Source organism: Globicephala melas, chromosome 8 (assembly GCF_963455315.2).
Source record: "Globicephala melas chromosome 8, mGloMel1.2, whole genome shotgun sequence".
In the NCBI taxonomy this organism is placed as follows: Eukaryota; Metazoa; Chordata; class Mammalia; order Artiodactyla; family Delphinidae; genus Globicephala; species Globicephala melas.
The window spans coordinates 6,756,775-6,780,868 of NC_083321.1; the positions used below are offsets into that span (position 1 = coordinate 6,756,775).

At 48.9% G+C, this 24,094-nt stretch overlaps 1 protein-coding gene across 3 annotated transcripts; it reads left to right on the forward strand.

Moving 5' to 3' along the window:
• The first annotated feature begins 13,862 nt into the window (after positions 1-13,862).
• On the forward strand, positions 13,863-23,280 carry RELA (RELA proto-oncogene, NF-kB subunit). Of its 3 annotated transcripts, none has more exons than XM_030833608.3 (11): positions 13,864-14,178; positions 14,761-14,787; positions 14,890-15,041; positions 15,174-15,322; positions 16,020-16,111; positions 16,466-16,597; positions 17,459-17,563; positions 17,784-17,996; positions 20,841-20,921; positions 21,008-21,082; positions 21,863-23,280. In XM_030833608.3, exons 1-11 carry the CDS (start codon positions 14,172-14,174, stop codon positions 22,483-22,485), a joined length of 1,656 nt encoding a protein of 551 aa, XP_030689468.1. In that variant the 5' UTR covers positions 13,864-14,171; the 3' UTR covers positions 22,486-23,280. The 3 variants fall into 3 exon arrangements, with proteins under 3 accessions (XP_030689467.1, XP_030689468.1, XP_060158906.1); XM_060302923.2 differs by lacking the exon at positions 13,864-14,178 and adding an exon at positions 14,219-14,306; XM_030833607.3 differs by having other exon boundaries at positions 13,863-14,178; positions 14,890-15,322.
• Positions 23,281-24,094: the final 814 nt, after the last annotated feature.

The window sequence follows — 24,094 nt, forward strand, 5'->3', positions numbered from 1 at the left end:
GGAAGAAGATTTCTTTTCACTGTGACTCTTCTGGTACTACTTAAAATTTTCATCACATGCATGTGTTAATCTTTCAGGTAAGAAGAAAAGTTAATCAATAAAAATTTTGATTACCTTTTAAAAAAAAAAAAAAAAAGGCAGGAGAAGTCCTGGCAGGGTTGAAGCTGCTTCCCTGAATTTGCAATTCAAAATGATCATTCACCAGGGGACTTGGCAAAAAGAGGGTTCCACCTCTGTCTTTAGATTTACAGTCTAATGCCTGCTCGGTCATTTTACCTACGTTCATAAATCGCTGATTATTTTCAACCAACCACAAAGACATTGGCACCTTATACCTACTATTTGGCCCCTGAGCAGGAATGGTGGGCACTGACCTAAGCTTATTAATTCGCGCTGAACTGGGCCAACCCGGCACACTGCTCGGAGACGACCAAATCTACAACGTACTAGTAACAGCCCACGCGTTTGTAATAATTTTCTTTATAGTCACACCCATTACAATTGGCGGATTTGGAAACTGACTAGTGCCCTTAATAATTGGGGCACCCGATATAGCTTTCCCCCGTATAAACAACATAAGTTTCTGATTGCTCCCTCCTTCGTTCCTATTACTACTAGCATCATCAATAGTTGAAGCCGGCGCAGGCAGGCTGAACTGTGTACCCTCCCTTAGCCGGAAACCTAGCACATGCAGGCGCTTCAGTTGACCTCACCATCTTCTCTCTGCACCTAGCTGGCGTATCCTCAATTCTCGGGGCCATTAATTTAATTTAATTTAATTTAATTTAATTTTTATTTTTTTATTGTTTTGTGGTACGCGGGCCTCTCACTGCTGTGGCCTCTCCCGTTGCGGAGCACAGGCTCCGGACGCGCAGACCCAGCGGCCATGGCTCACGGGCCCAGCCGCTTCGCGGCACGTGGGATCCTCCCGGACCGGGACACGAACCCGCGTCCCCTGCATCGGCAGGCGGGCAGACTCTCAACCGCTTGCGCCACCAGAGAAGCCCAGGCCATTAATTTTATTACTACTATTATCAACATAAAACCACCCGCCATAACCCAATACCAAACACCACTCTTCATATGATCAGTCCTAGTCACAGCACTATTACTTCTATTGTCCTTACCTGTCCTAGCCTCCAGGATTACCATACTGTTAACCGACCGAAACTTGAATACAACTTTCTTTGATCCGGCAGGAGGAGGAGACCCAGTCCTATATCAACACTTATTTTGATTCTTTGGACATCCCGAAGCATACATTTGAATCCTACCTGGGTTTGGGATAATTTCACACATTGTAACTTACTACTCAGGAAAAAAAGAACCTTTCGGATATATAGGTATGGTATGAGCTATGGTATCAATCGGGTTCTTAGGTTTTATCGTATGAGCTCACCATATATTCACAGTAGGTATGGACGTTGACCCGCAAGCATACTTTACATCAGCCACTATAATTACTGCTATCCCTACAGGAGTAAAAGTATTTAGCTGACTGACAACACTTCACAGAGGCAATATTAAATGATCCCCAGCCCTGATGTGAGCCTTAGGTTTCATCTTCCTTTTCACAGTCGGTGGACTGACAGGTATTGTCCTAGCCAATTCGTCATTAGACATTGTCCTTCATGATACCTACTATGTAGTCGTACACTTTCACTACATGCTCTCAGTGGGAGCTGTTTTCGCTATTAGAGGGGGGTTTGTACACTGATTTCCACTATTCTCAGGATATACACTCAACTCAACATGAGCAAAAATTCACTGTGATTATATTCGTGGGTGTCAACCTAACCTTCTTCCCACAACATTTCCTAGGCTTATCTGGCATGTCTCGACGATACTCCGACTCTCCAGACGCCTACACAACATGAAATACTATTTCATCAATAGGTTCATTCATCTCATTAACAGCAGTCGTATTGATAATCTTCATTATCTGAGAAGCATTCACATCCAAATGAGAAGTATTATCAGTAGACCTTCTACCACAAATCTAGAGTGACTAAATGGATGCCCTCCACCATACCACACATTTGAAGAACCAGCCTACATTCATCTAAAGTAGGACTCTGCGCTTTCACTGCTCAGGGCCTGGGTTCGATCCCTGGTCAGGGAACTAAGATCCCTCAAGCCCTGCAGCACAGCCAAAAAAAAAACAAAAAACAAAAAACCCAAGAAACAAAACTCGTTGAACTGTACACTCAAAACATATGCATTTATTGTAGGCAAATATATCTTAATAAAATTGACTTAAAAAAAACAAGTGAAAATACCTGCCCTGCCACTTCTGTACTGTGTCTTCGAATGGGTATCTTCTCTTCTCTGTACCTCAATTCACTCATCTGTAAAATGGGAATCATAGTATCTCACGGGGTTGTTTTGAGAGATTTAAATGAGATTCATTCACATGAAGGGTCATGTTATGAGCACTCCACAAAGGCGAGATAATATTACTGAGGGAGAGCCATCCAGTCCCTGCTGGCACCTATGTAAACCCCAGTTGTTCCCTTCAATTGCATCTTGGCCTCCGCTACCCTGAGAGCAGGATCACTCCATCTGGTCCAGTTGGACCAGCTCTTGATGCCAAGATCACACAACTCTTGGTGGCCAGGGGAACCCATCTCTCGTGCCCCAATCCCTCATGATGCCCAGAGACTCTTTGAAGCCCCTCAGACTGACTCTTGGCCTCCCATTGGCCATCAGCCTTGAGAACACCCTTGACCCTGGTTCCATCCCAGAAGCACAGCACAGGCGTCAGGGCTGTGAGCAACTCAATCTCTCAGGGTTCTCTTTTCGTTTCTACACCTCAGCCAGGGTGCAGGCCAGTGGGGACTGGGACACAGGCTCTTCCTGGGGACACCCCAACTTTTCCGCTCCTTTCTGAAGCCTCTGCTATTCCTCTCTTCTCCTCTCCTTTCATTATCTCCCTTGGGGAGGGTGGTAAGTTGATGGGCTCAATAGCAGAGCATTTGTTCTTCCACATCTATTGTTTATGACCCGGAAACCAGCACCGTGGCTCCTTCTGTTCCACTGTGTCCTGAGTCTGTGACTAGAGAGGGAGTGTCACCGGATAGAAGGAAGTGTGTGTGTGTGTGTGTGTGTGTGTGTGTGTGTTTGACCTGTGATGCTCTCTTAAGTGCTCACCTATTCCAAATAGCTATAAGGAGGAAGGGTGCAGTCCGAGGGAATGGCACTAACACTTGGTTTTGGGTCATGGCTGGACTGGAGAGAGATTTTGGAAGTAGAAGAGGCCAGAATGTGGGGGAGGAACTGAGAAGTTGGGGGTGGGGACGGGGGGAGCCAGTGCAGTGAGAACAGGCAAGCACACTTTGGGCTGGAGAAGAGCAGAACATGAGTTTAGTCACAAGTGCGTGTGGGCTCTAGCTAGGGAAGGCGGGGCAGGTGCAGGACACATTGGCAGGGGTGGGAAAGGGGAACTCGGAGTTTGGGGAGGGTAGGGAGGGCAGTGGATCGAGCCTGTCTTGCTGCCTGCTTGTTTGGTGAATGGCAGTGAAGCAGCAGGATTTTCTTTCCTCCTTTGCCAAGATTTGAACAGAGTGAAGCTCTGGGATTGCCCTGGACCTATGGCCACTCCAAGCCCCAAGTCAGGGCATCTCATGCCGGATCAGCACAGCCAGCCCCATGGCCCTGTCCCTTGTGTGGTTACCTCACCAAGGACCACATTTCCAAAGGGTCTCGAATCTGGAAATCTGCAATGATCCAGAAAGGCTAGAAGGGGTGGGTGGGTGAGTGTGTCACTGTCAAAATGGAACTTTTTATTTCTCCCTTTAAAATGTCAATTCCACCAGGGCTAGAACTTTGTCTTTCTCACTGTTCTGTCCCAGGCACATTGTGGGTCCACAGTAAATACCTTGCTTGGGTCAAGGGGATTGGGTCTGAGGGGATTTCCTAGGGTGGGGAGCAGGCTAGTGTCTTCTGTAAGGCTCTATGGGCAGATGGCTGACCATCTCATGGAAACCAAAGGCAGACAGATTTTGACCCTACATCACAAAGGACCTTGAAAAAACAGAGCTGCTGTGAGCATACCGTTGCCTGAAGTGACCACGTTGAGGCCAGAGGTGGGCCTGAAGGGAAGATGACTTGCTTCAAGGCAGAACTGAAGGGTCCCTGTGGGTCTTTCCAGCCACTGCATCTAGGACTTGGCTCCCGAGTCACGTTGCGGTAGGTTCCTGCAACAAGATGTCAGCTCTTGAGTCAGACAGAATTGGATTTAAATCCTGGCCCCTCCATTAAGCTGTGTGACCTTGGGCAGGTTACCCAATGTCTCTGAACCTATTACCAAATCTGTAATATGGAGATCCTAGTGATAAAACACTCACCTCAAAGGCTGGCTATACGCATTAGATTCAAAGGATCAGCCATATACAGCATTTAGCTCAACATCTGGCACACAGCCAATGCTCAGCAAACGTTAGCTATTGTTACTGTGCCGGAGATGGCCGGGTGAAGTGAGGGGGAGCTGGTGCCCAGGGCCCAGTGAACTAGGACAGAGCACATGTAAAGTAAATCAACTGGTGGTTGGCCAGAAAAGTGTCTGACAGTGCCTTCATTAAATATCTGAGTGCACTTTTCTAGTTTGATAGAATTTTGATTCATACACTAAAGTTATCACTGGAAGGACGATATTCAGAGGTAAGGAAGGTGTCATTTTAGGAGAGTTATAGAAACAGATACTAAGTCCATAACTCGTGCAGAGATTTCTCATACATGTCAGAGAACTGACAGATAACTTGGTTCTAAGTGCTTTACCTAAGCAGGGAGTTTCAGGCACTAGTTTTATTCTCTGATAGAACAACCAGATCTAACAAAAGAAATATTTAGATTGTTTTGTAGATAATATTTAAATGGTTTTTATTAAAATCTATGTTAATACCAAGTGAATCATCTGTAGAAACAGAAATTTTATCAACAATGACAATAAAGTTGTAGTTTTAAAATATTTAGCAAACATAATTAACATTAAACCAACATCTAAAAATTCTCAGAACAAGAACAAGGTTAAAACACTGATTTGGAGACTCCCACTTGGAGCTAAACCCACAAGAGAGGCTGAATTAGTCCTAAAATGAACTTAATGCTCCTATGGCTCCCGCCCCCACTGAACTAACAGCAGAAGCAGAAACAAACCCTCCATGGAGGGAAGCTTTTCCAAGTAAGCCTACAGGATTGTTTGATCTCACAACCACCACCAAACACATGAAAGTAAACTACTGTGAGTGAATATCAGCAGAAACAAGAAACCACTTATGGTATATGGTGTGAGGTAAGGATTCAGTTTTGTTTCTCCCTCCCTATTGTTCCAGCACCATTTTTTGAAAAGATTCACCTTTCCACATTGAATTTTCTTGGTACCCTCATCAAAAATCAATTGACCATGTATATGTAGGTCCCTTCCTGGTCTCTCTAATTAGCTTCATTTACCTATATCTTTATATCATTATCTATATTTTTATACTAATATCCCACTTTCTTGGTTACTGCAGCATTTTTTTTTTTTTTTTACTTCAAAAAACCCTTCTTCTTTTTTTTTTTGGCTGAACCACGCAGCATGCAGGATCTTAGTTCACCTACCAGGGATCGAACCCACACCCCCTGCAGTGGAAGCTCAGAGTCTCAACCACTGGACCATCAAGGAAGTCCTTCAAAAAAAACCCTTCTATTTTTAAAAAAATTTATTTACTTATTTGTTTTATTTTTGGCTGCATTGGGTCTTCATTGTTGTGCCCGGGTTTTCTCTAGTTGCTGCGAGCGGGGGCTACTCTTCATTGCAGTGCGTGGGCTTCTTATGGCGGTGGCTTCTCTTGTTGCGGAATGCAGGCTGTAGGTCCGTGAGCTTCAGTAGTTGTGGCATGCGGGCTCAGTAGTTGTGACACGCAGGTTCTAGAGTGCAGGCTCAGTAGTTGTGACGCACGGGCTTAGTTACTCTGCAACATGTAGGATCTTCCCGGACCAGGGACTGAGCCCGTGTCCCCTGCCTTGGCAGGCAGATTCTTAACCACTGTGCTACCAGGGAAGTCCAAAAACAAAAACAAAACAAAAAAACAAAAAAACCTTCTTTAATCAAATTCCAATATTTAGCTTTAAAATAAAATTTGAAATCAAGTAATGTAATTCCTCCAACTTTGTTTTTCAAAGATGTTTTGTCTATTATAGGTCCTTTGCATTTCCATATACATTATAGAATCAACTTGTAGAATCTTTTGTAGATTCTGCCAGTATTTTAATTGAGAATGCACTGAATCTGTAGAGAAATTTGGGGAGAACCGATGTCTTAACAATATTGAATCATCCAATCCATGAACCTGGTTGTTAGCCCAGTGGGTTAACCCAGTCCTCAGCCTTGTCATCCTGTGGCTGCTGCAATTGCCCATACATACTTATCAATAGGCATTGTCAGTGAATCTCTTGATTTCCAGATATATTTCCGCTGTCCTCCTTGTGAAACAGAATCCTACCTCCTCATTATAATCAGACTTTGTTACTCCTGCCAGTGTGGATTTTGTTACTTCCGTCACCAGGGAAGCCCCCATTATCTCTTAATATATTACCTCTCCCCCATGCTTTCCATATGTTCTTTCTGTGACTTATTAATAAAATGATTAGATAAACCACAAGGAAAAAATACTTGCAAGACAAATACCTGAAAAACTACTTATATCCGGAATATATAAAGAACCCCTGGGCTTCCCTGGTGGCACAGTGGTTAAGAATCTGCCTGCCAATGCAGGGGACACGGGTTTGAGCCCTGGTCCGGGAAGATCCCACATGCCATGGAGCAACTAAGCCCGTGTGCCACTACTGAGCCCACGTGCCGCAACTACTGAAGTCTGTGCACCTAGAGCCTGTGCTCTGCAACAAGAGAAGCCACCGCAATGTGAAGCCCGTGCACCACAATGGAGTAGCCCCCGCTTGCTGCAACTAGAGAAAGCCTGCGCACAGCAACAAAGACCCAACGCAGCCAAAAATAAATAAAATAAATTTTTAAAAATTTGATCAGCGTGATAAAAACTCTCAGAAAAGTAGGAATAGAAAGGAACTTCTTCAACCTGATTAAAGGCATCTAGAGGAAAAACCTGCAGCAAACATGATACTAATAGTGAAAAAGAATGCTTTCCTCCCAAGATCTGGAAAAAAGGCGAGGATGTCCATTGCTACCACTTTAAATCAAACTCGTACTGGAAGTTCCAGCCAGTACAATAAAGTAAAAAAAAAAAGAAAAAAGAAAAGAAATTAAAAGGTATCCAGCTATCTGAATTGGAAAGCAAAAAGCAAAGCTGCCTTTATTATAAACAACATGATCATCTATGTAGAAAATCCTAAGAAATTTACCCTCTACTCAAAAAAAAAAAAAAAGCTACAAAAACTAAAATGGGAGTTTGGCAAGGTTGCAATATTCAACAATAAATTATATTTCTATATACTAGCAACAATCATAAATTTAAAAACATTTAAAATACCATAACATATTGAATACTTAGGGATAAATTTGACAAAAGATGTGCAAGACCTATACACTGAAAACTACAAAACAAAATGCATAAATAAATTAAAGAAAACCTAAATAAGGGTAGAGATATACCTGAGATCATGGATGGAGAGACTTGATATTAAGATGTCAATGCTCCCCCAATTGTAGAAACTAACAAGCTGTATCTTAACATTTATAAGAAAATGGAAAGGATTGAAAAAAAAAGAAGAGGAAAGTTGAAGGATTACAGTACCTGATTTCAAGATATATTTTAATGCTACAGTAATTGAGACTTTGTGGTATTGGCGTAAAGATAAACATATAGATACATGCAACAGAATAAAGAGTCCAGAAGTATACCCATGTATATATGGTCAGTTGGTTTTCACAAGGTGTCAAAGTAATTCAATGGAGAAAGGATAATTTTTTCAACAAGTGGTGTTGAAACAATTCAATAACTGTATGAAAAACAGGGAAAAAAGAAAAAGAAAGAAGCATTCCCATACTTCATACTATCTACAAAAGTTAACTCGAAATGGATTATTTAAAAAAAAAAAATGGGACTTTCCTGGCGGTCCATTGGTTAAGACTCTGCACTTCCAAAACAGGGGGCATGGGTTCCATCCCTCTTCGTGGAACTAAGATGCCACATGCTGCGCAGGGCAGCCAAAAAATAAAAAAGAAAAAGAAATAGATAGACCTAAATGTAAGAGCCAAAACTGTAAAGCTTCTAGAAAAAAAAAATGGAGAAAATCACAGTGGCCTTGGGTTTGACAAAGATTTCTTTCTTTTTAAAAAAAATTTATTGAAGTGTATTTGCATACAATATTATATTAGTTTCAGGTGTACAACATAGTGATTTGATATTTTTATAGAATACACATTATACAAAGTTATTATAAAATGTTGACTATTTTCTGCGCTGTACATTACAGCCTTGTGTCTTATTTATTTTATAACTGCCAGTTTGTACTTCCTAATCCCCTTCACTTATTTTGACCCTCTTCCCACCACTCTCCCCTCTAGTAGCCACTGGGTTTGTTCTCTGTATCTGTAAATCTGTGTCTGTTTTGTCATATTTATTCATTTGTTCTATTTTTTAGATTCTACATATAAGTGAAAACATACAGTATTTGTCTTTGTCTGACCTATTTCGCTAAGCATAATACCCTCCAGGTCCATCAATGTTGTTGCAAATAGTAAGATTTCATTCCTTTTTATGGCTGAGTAATATTCCATTATATGTCACATCTTTATCCATTCATCTCTAGATGGGCTCAGATTTCTTAAACATGACACAAAAGGTAAGAAGTACAAAAGAAAAAAAATGGGCTTCAGCAAAATGAAAATGTTTTATTCTGCAACTAATACTACTTTGAAAATGAAAAGGCAAGACACAGACTGGGAGAAAATATTTGCAAAGCATACACTCAACAAAGGACTTGTATTTAGACTATAGAAAACCACGTATAACCCAATTTTTTAAAAAAGGCAAACATCTGAATAATGCTTCACTAGATAAGATATATGGATAGCAAATAAGCATATGAAAAGATTCTCGAAAAACCTCTGGTAAGACTTCTACAGAGAAATAGAAAGTACAAATAAATAGCATAATGAATGAAAAGGGACACATAACTATAGTTACAGCACATATGAAAAAGATAAGAAAACTGTCATCAACCTCATGCCAATAGGTTTGAAAACTTAGGTAAAATAAATTCCAAGAAAAACACAACTTTTCAAAATTAACTCCGGAAAAGTGGAATAGTCCTATAAATACGAAATATTCCAATATATTAAAGAAACTGAAATAGTAGTTTAAAATTTTCCCACAAAGAAGTTATTTTTTAAAGAAATCCTTATATGGAGATATACGTAATTCTGTATTTATGAGTCAATATAATGATTGTTTTAAAATACTCTCCCACCCCCCAAAAAATGGGAGAGAGATGAAACAAAAATAGCAAAGCTGATAACTTATGTAAGCTGAAGGATGGCTATATGGGGGTTAATTACACCATTCTCTCTAATATTGAGTGTGTCTGAAAATGTTCATAATGAAAGGTTAAAATAAATAAATAAAATCTTTTGCAGAGAAATCAACAGCCACAGTCAATTTTACTGGTGAGTTTTACCAATCTTGCAAGTAATATATCATTCCAAATTTACATAGACTCTTCTGGGGAATAGAAAAGGGGGGATTTTTCCTCAAGTCATTCTATGAGGCTGGTACAACTTTCATACCAAAATTAGGCAAGGCCAGGGGGATGGGGAAGAAAAGGAAAACTACAGCCATTTTATTTACAAATACAGTTGTAAAATTTCCTCCTAAAATATCAGTGAATCAAATTCTACAATGTAACACACTGTGACCAAGTTAGGTTTATCCCAAGAATACAGGACGGTTTACTATTAGGAAATCTATGTCATACTTGGCATTAACAGATAAAGAAGAATCTTCTCCATAAATACAGGAAAAGTATTTGATAAAAAATCAACACCCAGGGAATTCCCTGGCAGGCCAGTGGTTGGGACTCAGCTCTTTCACTGCTGGGGCCAGTTTCAATCCCTGGTAGTGGAAATAAGATCTCGCAAGCCTCACGGTGCAGCCAAAAAAAAAAAAAAAATCAACACCCATTTATCATAAATGCAGTAAACTAGAACTAGAAAGGAGCGTCCTTAACTTGGTAATAGATATGTACCAAAACAAACAAAACAAAAACAAAACTGAATGTAACCTAAGGACAAGAACTGTAAAAATATACTCTGTATTTAATCACATTATTGGTGGTAGAGTTGGTATCATTATTCTGAGTGTTTTGTGTATAGTATGAGACAGACCAAATGAGTAATTGTCTGGTATCACTGAGAGATTTGTTTTTATTGTAGTAAAATATACGTAATATAAAATTTACCTTTTTTTTTTTTTTTTGCGGTACGCGGGCCTCTCACTGTTGTGGCCTCTCCTGTTGAGGAGCACAGGCTCCGGAGGCGCAGGCTCAGCGGCCATGGCTCACGGGCCCAGCTGCTCTGCGGCATGTGGGATCCTCCCGGACTGGGGCACAAACCCATGTCCCCTGCATCGGCAGGCTGACTCTCAACCACTGCGCCACCTGGGAAGGCCCAAAATTTATCATTTTAACCATGATTAAGTGTACAGTTCAGTGGCACTAAGTATATTCACTAACAATGTTGTGTTAGTTTCTGCTGTTCATTCTTTTTTAAGGCTGAATGATATGCCACTGTATGTATATACCACATTTTGTTTCTCTGTTCAAGTACATCTGGGTTGCTTCTACCTTTTGGCTATTGTGAATAATGCTGCTATGAACATTGAGTTCCTCTTTTCAATTGTTTTGTATATATACCCAGAGGTGGAATTGCTGGATCATATGGTAATTCTGTTTAATTTCTTGAGGATTACTCTTTTCCACAGCAGCTGCACCATTTTTCATTCCCATCAGTGATGTACAAAGAAACCACTTTCTCCACATCGTCGCCAACACTTGTTGTTTTGTTTTTCTGATAATAGCCATCCTAATGAGTATGAAGTAGGATTTCAGTGTGACTTTTCTTTGCATTTCCCAGATAGCTATTATGTTGAGCATCTTTTCATGTGCTTATTCGCCATTTTACATCTTCTTTGAAGAAATGTCCATTCAAGTCCATTGTTCATTTTTTATTTTTTATAAATTTATTTATTTTGGCTGCATTGGGTGTTCGTTGCTGCACTGGGGTTTTCTCTAGTTGCGGCGGGCAGGGGCCACTCTTCGTTGTGGTGGGCGGGCTTCTCATTGCAGTGGCTTCTCTTGTTGCGGACCAGGGGCTCTAGGCGTGCGGGCTTCAGTAGTTGTGGCTTGCTGGCTCTAGAGTGCAGACAGACTCAGTAATGCACAGGCTTAGTTGCTCCTCGGCATGTGGGATCTTCCCGGACCAGGGCTCAAGCCTGTGTCCCCTGCATTGGCAGGCGGATTCTTAACCACTGCATCACCAGGGAAGTCCCATTGCTCATTTTTTAAATTGGGTTGTTTGGTTTTTCTGATTGTTGAATTTTAGGAATTATTTATGTATTCTGGCCAAAGATGGAACAATTTGAAGTTCAATAAAAATTGTAATAGATTAAAGCACATCAAATATGCTTAAATCCATGCATTCATTAAGATATTTTTAAATGCTTACTAATCAATTTTAGAGGATGTTAAAGAACCAAGGCATTATTCTGAAAACTGATAAAGAGAAATTCTATACTCTAAAAAAATCATTTTTAGGTATATATCCAAGAAAATTCTGGATACATGTGTAACAGGAGACATTCACAGGAATGTTCTTAACAACACTGTTTATAATAGCAACAAACTGGAAACCCAAATGGCCATCCTCAGAATGAATAAATAAAAAACTGTGGTACATTTACAGAATAGTATACAGCAGTAAAAAACTGAATAAACTATGAAACAGACAAATATTAGTAAGGTGTTGAGTGAAATATGCAAATAACAAAGGACAACAAATAACATGATACTCTCTTCATGGAAGTTCAAAACTAAGCAAAACCAAACATGACATTGTGTAGGCATGTATACGTGAGTACAATTTTTTTCTTAAATTTTTTTTTTCTTTAGAAAAATCAAAGGAATAACAAATACAGAATTCTGGATGATGGCATGCTAGACACAGGGATAAGGAGGGGATGAACAGGTGAGGACACGTGGGTAGATGTTAAGTCCTGTTGGTGCTCTATCCAGCCTCTTGAGTTTTGCAGTGGGTACACTGGAATTCAACATATTAATTTAAAAGTTAAAAGTTATACATGTATAAATTTTTAAAAGAGGATCATGCCAGGATCAATGATCATTGATCAATGATCATTAATCAAAGGTTATAGGTTTCCCTGGTGGCACAGTGGTTAAGAATCCACCTGCTAATGCAGGTGACAAGGGTTCGAGCCCTCGTCCGGGAAGATCCCACATGCCCTGGAACAACTAAGCCCGTGTGCCACAACTACTGAGCCTGCGCTCTAGAGCCCAAGAGCCACAGCTACTGAGCCCAAGTGCTGCAACTACTGAAGCCTCGCACCTAGAGCCTGTGCTCTGCAACAAGAGAAGCCACTGCAATGAGAAGCCTGAGCACCGCAACAAAGAGTAGCCCCTGCTAGCCGCAACTAGAGAAAGCCCGCGCAGGAACGGAAGACCCAGCGCAGCCAAAAATAAATAAATAAATAAATAATTTTAAAAGGATTATAATTAATCCATTCTGTCGTCCTGACGTCTGCCTCCTCATAAAAAGTAAGGTGACTTTTCTAATCCGGGCAGCCACATAAGAAACTGAAATGAGTGGGAGGGGTGGTAACTGTTTTCACTTTTCTCTTCCTGTTTTTTTAGAGCCTGGGAAAGAAAGTCAGAATTTCCAATCTTTTCCAATTCCCACATGATTCCCTAATTTAGAACGAACTTAGAGAAAATAAAAAGTCTTCCTCCATCTGGGGAAGACTCTGCCGCCTGCCATGGAGCATCCTCACTCTGGGATGAGGAAGCCGCCTTGGGGGGTGGGGGGGCGCGGTGTTCCAGGCCCACCCTCACCCCGCTCGAACGTGCCTTGGGCTTGGCCTTGGGGGAAGCTGAGCTCTGCCCGGACCGCTGCACCCCTGGCGAGGAGTTACAGGACGTTTAATTAGTGGGCATGCTTTGGGAGACGGCTGGACCCCAGGAGGAAGCCCTGGGGAGACAGGGGGCGGGACGTGACCCTGAGGGTTCAAGCGGCCCCTGGGGGTCCCGGACCTTCTAAAACAGAGGCGGCAGGTTGCAGAGACGAGGCTCCAGAGATTTACCTCTGGGTGCCCCCTGCCCTCCCATTGCCCCCGAGGGCCGGCAGTGTGGGTGATCTTAAACAGATGAGCCTGGGCCCGGCTCGCCTGTGGGAGCGGACGCGGCGCGGAGCCTCGGGCCACCCTAGCGTGCAGCAGGATCCGCGAAGCCCACGATCCAAGCACTGCCAGGTGGAGAGGCCCGGGCATTTCCCTTTCCCCTCCTTGCAGCCAGATTGGGGAGGACGGGAAATTAAAAAGTGCTTCTGCGGCAACAACCACCGAGAAGCACTGAGCAGCACTTTTATCGACTAGGAAACCGTGAGGAGTTCAGCCACCTGGCCTTTGAGGGCAAAGCAGGCCCGAGACCTTCCCTGCGCAAGGCGGGCGGTCGAAGCCCGGCAGCCCTGGCTTTGCTCCAGACCCGGCTCGGGGTGACATCACCAAACTCCTCGGATCGGAGGAAGGGGGCCCCGAAATCCCCTAAAAACATTGTGAGTAATCGCCGGCCCCGCCCTCCAGGCGGGGCCCGAACTCGGGGACGAGCCGAGCCGCCCCGCCAGCCCCGGGAGCGGGCCCCAAGCGAGCAGCCTCTCGGTGCCCCGCGCAGCGCGCACTGGCTCCCGGTCCACAACAGCGTCGCCACGCACGGCCTCCCGGTCCTCCGCGTGGCGCTCACTCGCCCCTTACCCTCGCGAGGGGCGGCGGGGGCGGCGGCGGCGGCGACCCAGCGCGCAAGCGCGGTCGGATTCCCGGCAGTGACGCGGCGGCGGGCGCGCGCAGCGCATTTCCGCCTCTGGCGAATGGCTCTCCTGTAGCGCGCGCCGCGGGCCCAGCTGCGACCCCGGCCCCGCCCCCGGGACCCCGGCCATGGACGGTGAGGGCGACCTCTGACCCCGCGGGGTGGCGGCGCTGGGGCCGCCGGGACCGCGGTGGGAGCCCCTGCGTCGCCTTCCGACCCTTCCTACGCCGATGGGCGCTGCGCAGGGAGCGGCCGGCCGGATGGTGGCGCGGGGCGGGGTTGGGCGTTCGGGGGTCTGACTCAGTTTCCCCTCTGGGTGTGGGGTGTGGGGGGAGCGTTGACTCGGTTTCCCCCCGGGGTCCGGGGGGGCAGTTCCGACTTAGTTTCCTCGTTAGGGGGGAATGTATATGACTCAGTTTCCTCTCGGGATGGGGGGTGAGGGTGCCCTCCCTTGGTTTAACTTATGAAAATAGAAAAGACCCTGACTCAGTTTCCCCTGGTGGAGGGAGGCCCCATCCCCGGCTTCCCTCAGGAAGCAGGTGCTTCTGGCTCCTTTACCCCTGCCCCTTAGTTTCCCTGCAGGTTCCAGGTGTCAGGCCCCGACTCCGTGTCCCTGGGAAGGGGCCTGGCTCCATCTCCTCGCTGTGGGGAAGCAGGCCTTCCCTGGTGAGGACAGGATGTGGGCTTGTGCTGACCCTTGTCTCCCTCTCCTTTCAGACCTCTTTCCCCTCATCTTCCCCGCGGGTAAGTGGGCCATCCTTTCTCAGTGGGTTGGGACGAGCTCCCCAGGGCCAGGGGCAATGGGGTCAGCCATCTGATGGGGGCTGGCCCGCGTGTCCCCCACAGAGCCGGCCCAGGCCTCCGGCCCCTATGTGGAGATCATCGAGCAGCCCAAGCAGCGGGGCATGCGCTTTCGCTACAAGTGTGAGGGCCGCTCAGCAGGCAGTATCCCAGGCGAGAGGAGCACGGATACCACCAAGACCCACCCTACCATCAAGGTCAGCACAGCGCCCGGGTGGGGGACATTGAGTCAGTATGGGAGGGACTTGCGTTCAGGCCCACACAGTCTGTGTCTGGGAGGTGAGCCTGGAATTTCTGAGCCTCTAGGGTTCTCTCTGTACTTTGGACAGATCAATGGTTACACGGGGCCAGGGACAGTCCGCATCTCCCTGGTGACCAAGGACCCCCCTCACCGGCCTCACCCCCATGAGCTTGTGGGGAAAGACTGCCGGGATGGCTTCTATGAGGCTGAGCTCTGCCCGGACCGCTGCATCCACAGGTGAGCTTGTCATGGGTGGCAGGGGTGGTGGTGAGACGGAAGGCGGAGAGGTGGGGCAGTTGTGTAGCTGTTACAGTGTTACTCCTTTCTGGAGGGAGGACAGAATTCCTCACTCCTTGCTCTGTCCCCAGCTCTGCAAGCAGATTCTTTTGTCTTGAAATTGTCTGTGTCTCCTCTCTCAAACGGAGAGGAGCTCCTTGTGAGCTCCATGGAAAAGGAATGGGTCCCTGCTCACCTCTGAACCCCTAACCCCTGTGGCTGGAAAGGCGAGTCGCTCAGTGTCACATCCCTCATAGCGGGAAAGAAAACCACTGAACCACCGGTCTCCCCTGAAGCTTACATACTAGTTGACAGAGGCAGGCCATAAATAAATATACAAATAACTAAACAAGATACTGTTAGGGAGTCACCATTTCAGTGATGGAAGTAAAGCAGTAATAGTTTGGAAGAAGAGCCCGAGGTGGGGGAGGCGAAGGAGCCGGCAGGGACTGCCACAGGGGCCAGGTGCCAGGGCACAGGGCCTTGTCAGCCAGAGTAGGGAGTGGCTTTCACGGTGGCATGGTTGGGGACCATTCAAGGGGCTTAAGCATGAAGTGCTCACCTGGCGAGTGGGTGGGGGAGAACGGGCAGAGTGGGCAAGGCAGGAGGGCCCATGCTCTTCTGGAGACAGTGGGACTGATGCCCGGGGGGGCCTCAGCTTCCAGAACCTGGGGATCCAGTGTGTAAAGAAGCGGGACCTGGAGCAGGCCATCAGTCAGCGCATCCAGACCAACAACAACCCCTTCCAAGGTGAGGGCGGCGGCGGCAAAGGCCTGGACCTGCCTGGAGCACCTCCAGCCTCTGTCGCCCCGAGGCCACCTTCCCCTCATCTGTCCCTCGCTGGCCAAGACCCACAGTACAGATGGAATCTTGCTGTTTGCCACTGGGGAAAGAGACCCGGAGAGGGGACATAGGGAACGTGGCATCCAGGGTCACAAGTGGAGTCAGTGATGGGTCTAGAACCTTCTCTTCCTCCTTTTCTAGGGCTCCTACCGTTTCACATGCCCTCAAACAGCCCTCCCAACCCAGAGCTCACCCCTGCACACACACACGTCCCGCTCCATCCCCTGCCCAGGCTCGCCTGACCATCTCTTTTTCTGGCAGTTCCCGTAGAAGAGCAGCGTGGGGACTACGACCTGAATGCTGTCCGGCTCTGCTTCCAGGTGACGGTGCGGGACCCGGCAGGCAGGCCCCTACGCCTGTCGCCTGCCCTCTCTCATCCCATCTTTGACAACCGTGAGTGGCCAGGGAGCTGCAGGCAGGGAGGAGGGGTGGACCTGTGAGGAGGAAGTGGGGGCGGGCACGGGGGCCTGCAGAAGTTGCTCTGGCTTCGTCCGGTCATCCAGCGGATTCATCATCTCCTCTGTGCCCAGAACTGTGCTGGCTGGAGAGACGAGGCAAAGAAGACCCAGAGCTGCCCTCGAGGTGCAGCTTCCAGGCTGGCAGGGAGTCAGATGGGAGACAGGCATTTCCAATACGTGATAAGAGGGTGGTATGCCCAGAACTGTACTAATGACTCCAGGAAATGAACTCCCAGAAATGAGATAATGTTAGAGAGTAATAATTCAATGATGAAAGCTCACAGGAAGTTCACAGATGAATGGGGCCGACGTAGATCAACTGCAGTCTTTAATTAAGTAGCCAGCAGGATGAGTGAAAATAAAAGGCCTTTGGAGCCCCGAGGCCCAGAAACCAGGATGAACCGGGGGGTCAGGCGGGAAGGGTTCATTGCCAGGGTGGGTATGAATGGGCCTTGAAGATTGCTTGGGTCAGGTGGAGAAAGAGGAGTTGTGATCCCCTTGGTTCACATTGGACTGTGAGCTCCGTGGGGGCAGAGACGTTTAGGTTTTGTGCGTGGTTGTATTCTTCAGGCCTAGAACAGAGCTGGGGACAGAGTAGGTGCTAGCAGATAAACAGTTGCTGAATTGGTTGGGGTGAGGAGCCAGTGGGAATGGTCGGACCTTGGCTGCAGAGGTACAGTCAGCAAGCTCTGGACAGCCTAGGCTCTGGGCTGGGCAGGGGCCTTGCATTTCCTGCAGGTCAGCCCAGGAGACCTCCGGTGGTTCAGGGCTTCCTTCCGTATTCCCACACCCTCAGGCGCCCCCAACACTGCCGAGCTCAAGATCTGCCGAGTGAATCGGAACTCCGGGAGCTGCCTTGGGGGGGATGAGATCTTCCTGCTGTGTGACAAGGTGCAGAAAGGTACATACCTGGGAGGAGGGCTGTGCTCTTTGGATCAGGAGGTGAAGGGCAGGGCTGAGCAGACATGGGGTGAGTGTCAGGGGACTGGTGTAGACACTCCCCCAACACCTTGGGGACAGTAGGGCGATGTATGTCCAGAGATAAGTAGCAGCAATTGTAGGGGGTGGCGGGCTGGGTGAGCTGAGCGCGGTGACCCACGAAGCCACCCCATCTCTGGCAGAGGATATCGAGGTGTATTTCACGGGACCAGGCTGGGAGGCCCGAGGCTCCTTTTCACAAGCTGATGTGCACCGGCAAGTGGCCATTGTGTTCCGGACGCCCCCCTATGCGGACCCCAGCCTGCAGGCCCCCGTGCGCGTCTCCATGCAGCTGCGGCGGCCTTCCGATCGGGAGCTCAGCGAACCCATGGAATTCCAGTACTTGCCAGACACAGGTACCCAGCTGGGGAGGGTAGCAGCAGGGCTGTTGGGCTCCAGCCAATGGGAGTGAGGCCAGGCCTGGATGTGGCAGTTGTAGGTGAGGGTCAGAAGCTGGAGTCGGGCGGGGATTTACACAGTAATCAGATTATCTTTCTTGCCTCATTTAATAGTAACGATACCCAAGACTTACTGAGCTCTTATTACGGGCATGGCCCTATTCCAGGCATATCAGCGAATTACCTGATTTTATTCTCTAATGAACCTTTTGAGGTGGGAGTGAGCATCTAACCTGCCTGAGGTCACATACTCAGTGAGTCGGCAGACGCAGACCTCATTTGAACCCAAGCCATCTGGCTCCAGGGTCCTGTTGCCACACCGGATCTCTCTTATCACTACCACACAGCCATGGTTTGGTCAAGGCTTTCGGGTATCTGATCAAATAGGAATAGCTGGAGTGATCCTTTATTCAAAGTCCGTCATCCAGCCTGAGAGTGTTTCCTGCTCTGGGAACTGTCTAATAGAGTCTAGAAAACAACCCCCAAAACGGCCATCAGTTCATTCCACACATAATCACTGAGTGTCCACTTGGTGCCAGGGCCTGTGCCAGGTAATCTGAATACAAAAATGAATGAGACATGTGCCCTGCTCTTTGGAAACTCAGGCACATGAGGAGGACACGCATGCAAAACAGAGGCTTAAGTTACAGAGTAACGTGCGAAATGGAGGTGTGTGCAAAATACCGTGGGAGCTGGAGCCGGCTGCCTGGAGGAGTTGCCATTTGAGTTGGAGAAAGACCCAGAAGTGCATTTTCTAGGCAGGTGGCGCAGCATCTGGAAGGGCACGGGTGTAGGAGGGTGCCCAGCACAGCACATCTGGGGACAGCTTCGAGGGGGGAGCTGATGTGGGCGGTGAGCAGGCCCCGGCAGGAGGGCTGGTTTTCTTTGTTTTGTTTTGTTTTTGGCTGTGCCACGTGGCATGTGGGATCTTAGTTCCCGACCAGGGATCAAACCCTTGCCCCCTGCAGTGGAGGTGCAGAGTCTTAACCACTGGATTGCCAGGGAAGCCCCAGAAGGGCCTTGAAGGTTGGACTCTAGGCATTCATCCACGGTTGCATCCTAAGGCAGTGGGGAGCCACCAAAGGTTTCTGAGCAGAGAAGTGACACGAGCAGATCTGGAAGCTCGCTTTGGCAGCAGCGTGCAGAGGATCTGAGACGGGAGACTCGGGGTGGGGAGGCCATTTTGGAAGACGTTTTGGTCATCCTGGGAGAGGAGGCGCCATGTGAACCTTGCAGAGGGAGTGCAAAGCGAGCCGGTCTCACCTACTGCTGGCCTCCTCGGGGACTCTCAGCCCCACGGGCCCTTTGCGTACAACACACAGCAAGCCCAGTCCCCCTCGGGACCAGTGTTCTAGCTGTTGCGTCTGCTTGGAATGCTCGGCCCCCAGATCTTCACGCAATGGGCTCACACCAGTGCTTCCCTGGACACCTTTAAACTAGATTCCTTGATCTTCTGGTGGTGTTACATCACCCTGTGCCTCTCCCTCAGAGCTCCTATCACTTGTATGTGGTTGTGTCTTCGTCCCTTTGTCATCAGGATGTCAACTTTGGGAGCAGGAACCTTGTCTGCTTACTCAGGGCCATATCCCAGTGGCTCAAACGGAGGCTGACACGCAGTAGGTGCTTGGTAAATATGTGTCTAGGGGCTGAATGGTAGGGAGTGAGAAAGAGGAAGATGCTGAGGATGTGTCCAAGGTTTGGGGACAGGGCAGAGAGGTAGGGAGGGAACACAGAAGGAGAAAGAACCAGAACCAGGTGTCTGAGGTGAGATGGTGAGGTTGGCTTTGGACTGTTGGCGTTGATTCCTCTGGGGTTATCCAAGTGCAGCAGTAGTTAGAAAGTTCTGAAAGCTTCAGACTGAACTCTGAAACCATCAGAGAGAAGATTAAGAGTCTGTTGAAGTCTTAAGCTGGTCTGTCATGCCTGGGCTGCCCCAGAGAGCAGAGGGCACAGTGCCAGGCCTGATCAAGGCTGGAGGGGAACAAGGATGTCAGCTGTGCCCCTGACTTGGGAGTACCTGTGTGGCCTTCAGAGGGCAGATTGAGGTAACAGAGGTCTTCTCACAAAGCCATGGCATTCTTAAAATTGTTTTGTTTTGTTTTGGCGGCATTGGGCTGCGCGCGGGCTTTCTCTAGTTGCAGCGAGCAGGGGCTACTCTTTTTTTTTTGCGGTACGCAGGCCTCACTGTTGTGATCTCTCCCGTTGCGGAGCACAGGCTCCAGACGCGCAGCCTCAGTGGCCATGGCTCATGGGCCCAGCCGCTCCGTGGCATGTGGGATCTTCCCGGACCAGGGCACGAACCCGCGTCCCCTGCATCAGCAGGCGGACTCAACCACTGCGCCACCAGGGAAGCCCGGGGCTACTCTTCATTGCAGTGCGCGGGCTTCTCACTGTGGTGGCTTCTCTTGTTGCGGAGCACAGGCTCTAGGCAGCACGCTGGCTTCAGTAGTTGTGGCACATGGGTTCAGTAGTTGTGGCTTACAGGCTCTAGAGCGCAGGCTCAGTAGTTGTGGGGCACACACTTAGTTGCTCCGCAGCACGTGGGATCTTCCCGGACCTGGGATCAAACCCGTGTCCCCTGCATTGGCAGGCGGGTTCTTAACCACTGCGCCGCCAGGGAAGTCCCCATTCTTACAATTGTTGAGTGTCACAGAGTCACACAGCTCTTCTCATTGGCTGAGAAGGTTTGGAGAAAGGGTCTTCGGGAAGTTTGTCCCGTCACCTACCTCCCAAGGGTCCTTTGAGAGCTTTGGGGGTCCAACTGGGGAGAGTAAGACCCGCTTTTCTCCACTACTTTCCCAGATGATCGTCACCGGATTGAGGAGAAACGCAAAAGAACGTATGAGACCTTTAAGAGCATCATGAAAAAGAGCCCTTTCAATGGTAAGAGGGGCAGTGGGAGAATTAGAGAGAAGGCGGGGGAAGGGGGACCTTGGGCGCCATGAACTGACCCAGACTTCGCCTCACAGGACCCACCGACCACCGGCCTCCGACCCGGCGCATCGCTGTGCCTTCCCGCAGCTCAACTTCCGTCCCCAAGCCACGTAAGGATTTCCTTAAGGTTGCCCCACCAGAACTATAGGCTCAAATCTGTTCAGTGCGTGGTTTAGACCCATTCTGGGAGGGAGATGAGCAGTCAGTCTCAGCAGCAGACGTCTGAAGGCTGCTCTCTGTTGGGCTCCTGTTTCTCAGGGCCTGAGGCCTAGTTGCCTGTGTCACAGCCATCAGGGAAGCGGTGAAGATGCAGATTCCTGGGCCCCTAACAGACCTGTGGAATCAGAGGCTCTGGAGGTGTGGCCCCGGAACCAGCAGCCTCTTGGGGATGAGAACCCCTATGCCAGTTAAACCCCACGTTGGAGACCTTGGAGACCTTGAGATACAGAAGTTTCAAAAATGCACAGTCTCTGCCCCCAGCCCCCCACTGAGGTGGGGCAACAAGAAAAATCACCTCTGAAGTAGCAAAACGTGGCTCAAAGAAGAATGACGACCCCCTGCTTACTGGGTGTTGCTGGGGCCCAGGCCCACTTAGGGCTTGGTCTTTCAGCTGTATGATGAGGTTTCGCCAGCTCTGACAGCGTCCCTTCCTCTGAAAGGCTGTGAGAGTTTTGTGGGCTAGGGTAGACAGGGAACGCTCCAAGGAGTTGCGGCTAGAGCTGGACCTTACAGGCGAGGGCAGATTGCATTAAGAGGAGGGTGCTAGGGTGCTGGCCGTGACCGCACAGAGAAGGACTGACCTAAGTAGTCTTGGCAGCAGCTGGGGTCCAGAGGCTGGGGTGGGCCTCTGAGGCTTTCTGTGACCCCTGCCTCTCTGTTTCTCTTTCCAGCTCCCCAGCCCTATCCCTTTACACCATCTCTCAGCACCATCAACTTTGAGGAGTTCTCCCCCATGGTCTTTCCTTCTGGGCAGATCCCAAGCCAGACCTCGGCCTTGGCACCGGCCCCTGCCCTAGTCCTGGCCCAGGCCCCAGCCCCTGCCCCAGCCATGGCATCAGCCCTGGCCCAGGCCCCAGCCCCTGGCCCCGTCCTAGCCCCAGGCCTTGCTCAGGCTGTGACCCCACCTGCCCCCAAGACTAACCCGGCTGGGGAAGGGACACTGACAGAGGCTCTGCTGCAGCTGCAGTTTGACGCTGATGAAGACCTGGGGGCCCTGCTCGGCAATAGCACAGATCCAGCCGTGTTCACAGACCTGGCATCCGTCGACAACTCTGAGTTTCAGCAGCTGCTGAACCAGGGTGTACCCATGGCCCCCCATACAGCTGAGCCCATGCTGATGGAGTACCCTGAGGCTATAACTCGTCTGGTGACAGGGTCCCAGAGGCCCCCTGACCCAGCTCCCACTCCCCTGGGAGCCTCTGGCCTCACCAACGGCCTCCTCTCAGGGGATGAAGACTTCTCCTCCATTGCGGACATGGACTTCTCAGCCCTTCTGAGTCAGATCAGCTCCTAAAGGGCAGGGACCTGCCCTGCCCTGCCCAGAGCACTGGGTTGCAAGCCCTCCCAAAGCAAGCACTTATGGATTCTGGGGGGGGGGGTGTTCTCCAGCTGCCCCCTACTTCTTTGGGTGATGTCTTTCTGGGGAGGGGGGTGCATTTTATTCTTCTATTGGCAGTAGCTGTCTCTCTCTTTTTGGAGGTGCTTAAGCAGAAGCATTAACTTCTCTGGAAAGGGGAGAGCTGGGAAAACTCAAACTCTTCCTTCCCTTATCCTGATATTCAGCTCCAGTCTCTATAGGGAATTTTGGGGTCCCTCAACCCCACCCTCCAGCTTCTAGTACTCTCCTAGAGAGAGGGACAGGCTGGAGCTATGGCCTTTGAGGCCACAAAGCCTTATTACCAAGTGTCTGCCTCAAATCGTGGGTTCACTTACACCTTGAGCCAAAATAATGCCCCTGTTACCAGCCCCTGTGTGGTGCTGGCGTTCTTTGTGCCAAGCCACCAGCATTTGAGGGGCTGGCCCTCCTACCCTGCAGAGGGCTCTGCCAGCTCTTTCCTTGCTGGGCTGTGGTTGAAGGGAACTGGTGGGATAGCACTGGCCTTCTCCAGGATCCAGGGAGGTTCTCTCTGAGACTGCTCTGTTCCCCCTTTTCTCAAGTGCCTTAGTAGTAGGGCGAGTTGTTTGGAGGGTCAGGGGGAGAGCAAGCTGACTGCTCTCCAGTCAAAAGGCTCAGTTTTTAGTGAAGAATCAAAGCGTTTATAGACTATTGCTTTTTCTACTCTGAACTAATAAATTCATTGGCAAGCTGGCCAGAGATTTGCCTTCTTTCAGCAAACAGCACACTCTTTGCTGGTCATTTCAGGCTGGACGTTGGTGATACAGAGTCGGATGAATACGTTGCCATCCGGGAGCCTGCAGTCCGAGGATGCCTGTGAAAACCCCTGGATACCAGCCGGTGGATGAGAGCAGTCAGCCAGGGGGTGGGAGTGGGTGGAGGTCCCAGCCTAGTGAGAGCCCGGTAGGGCCCAGCAGCTGTGGGGATGGAGCATTTTCAGGAAGGGTTTCACAGAGGCCACGCTAGCTTCAGGTCTTACATCAACAGAGGAGGGTGGATTTCGCAGAGGGACTAGCCAGCGTTTGTGGGTGAGCGGGGTAAGAGAGACGACGTTGAAAGTTTCGATGGGTTCATTCTGTGAAAGATAAAGAACGCGGGGCTAAGAGGTTTGGATTTCATCCCGTAAATGGATGAGGGAGTGTTTGCATGTGTTGGGGAAGGGGAGGTGCCAGGTAAAGGTCTATGCTTTGACACCTTGCCCTGGGAGCACCGAGGAAATCTTAAATCCGAAGCCGCCGTTCCACCACCGCGCGCGCCCAGGAGTCCTGAACAAAAACAAATCGACTTCCAGAGGGACTAGAACTGGACGTACTTCCGGCTTGGCCCGACGCACGCGCAGTAAAGCAGGGTCGCCAGAGGCCGTGGCCCGCTAGGGCCTGCCGTCGCTAGTGCGCATGCGCAAGGATAGCAGTCTACAATAGGGACGCCAGGTAATGCGCTTCAGGAAAACCCATCTTGAGGCCGGTGGCGTCGCAGGGTTTTGCGGGAGGGTGAAGGCAGGAGCAAC

Coding starts and splice junctions, on each gene's coding strand:
- RELA (XM_030833607.3), top strand. Junction 17,997..20,840: donor CCAGTACTTGCCAGACACAG/GTACCCAGCTGG, acceptor CTACTTTCCCAG/ATGATCGTCACCGGATTGAG. Junction 20,922..21,007: donor GAAAAAGAGCCCTTTCAATG/GTAAGAGGGGCA, acceptor TTCGCCTCACAG/GACCCACCGACCACCGGCCT.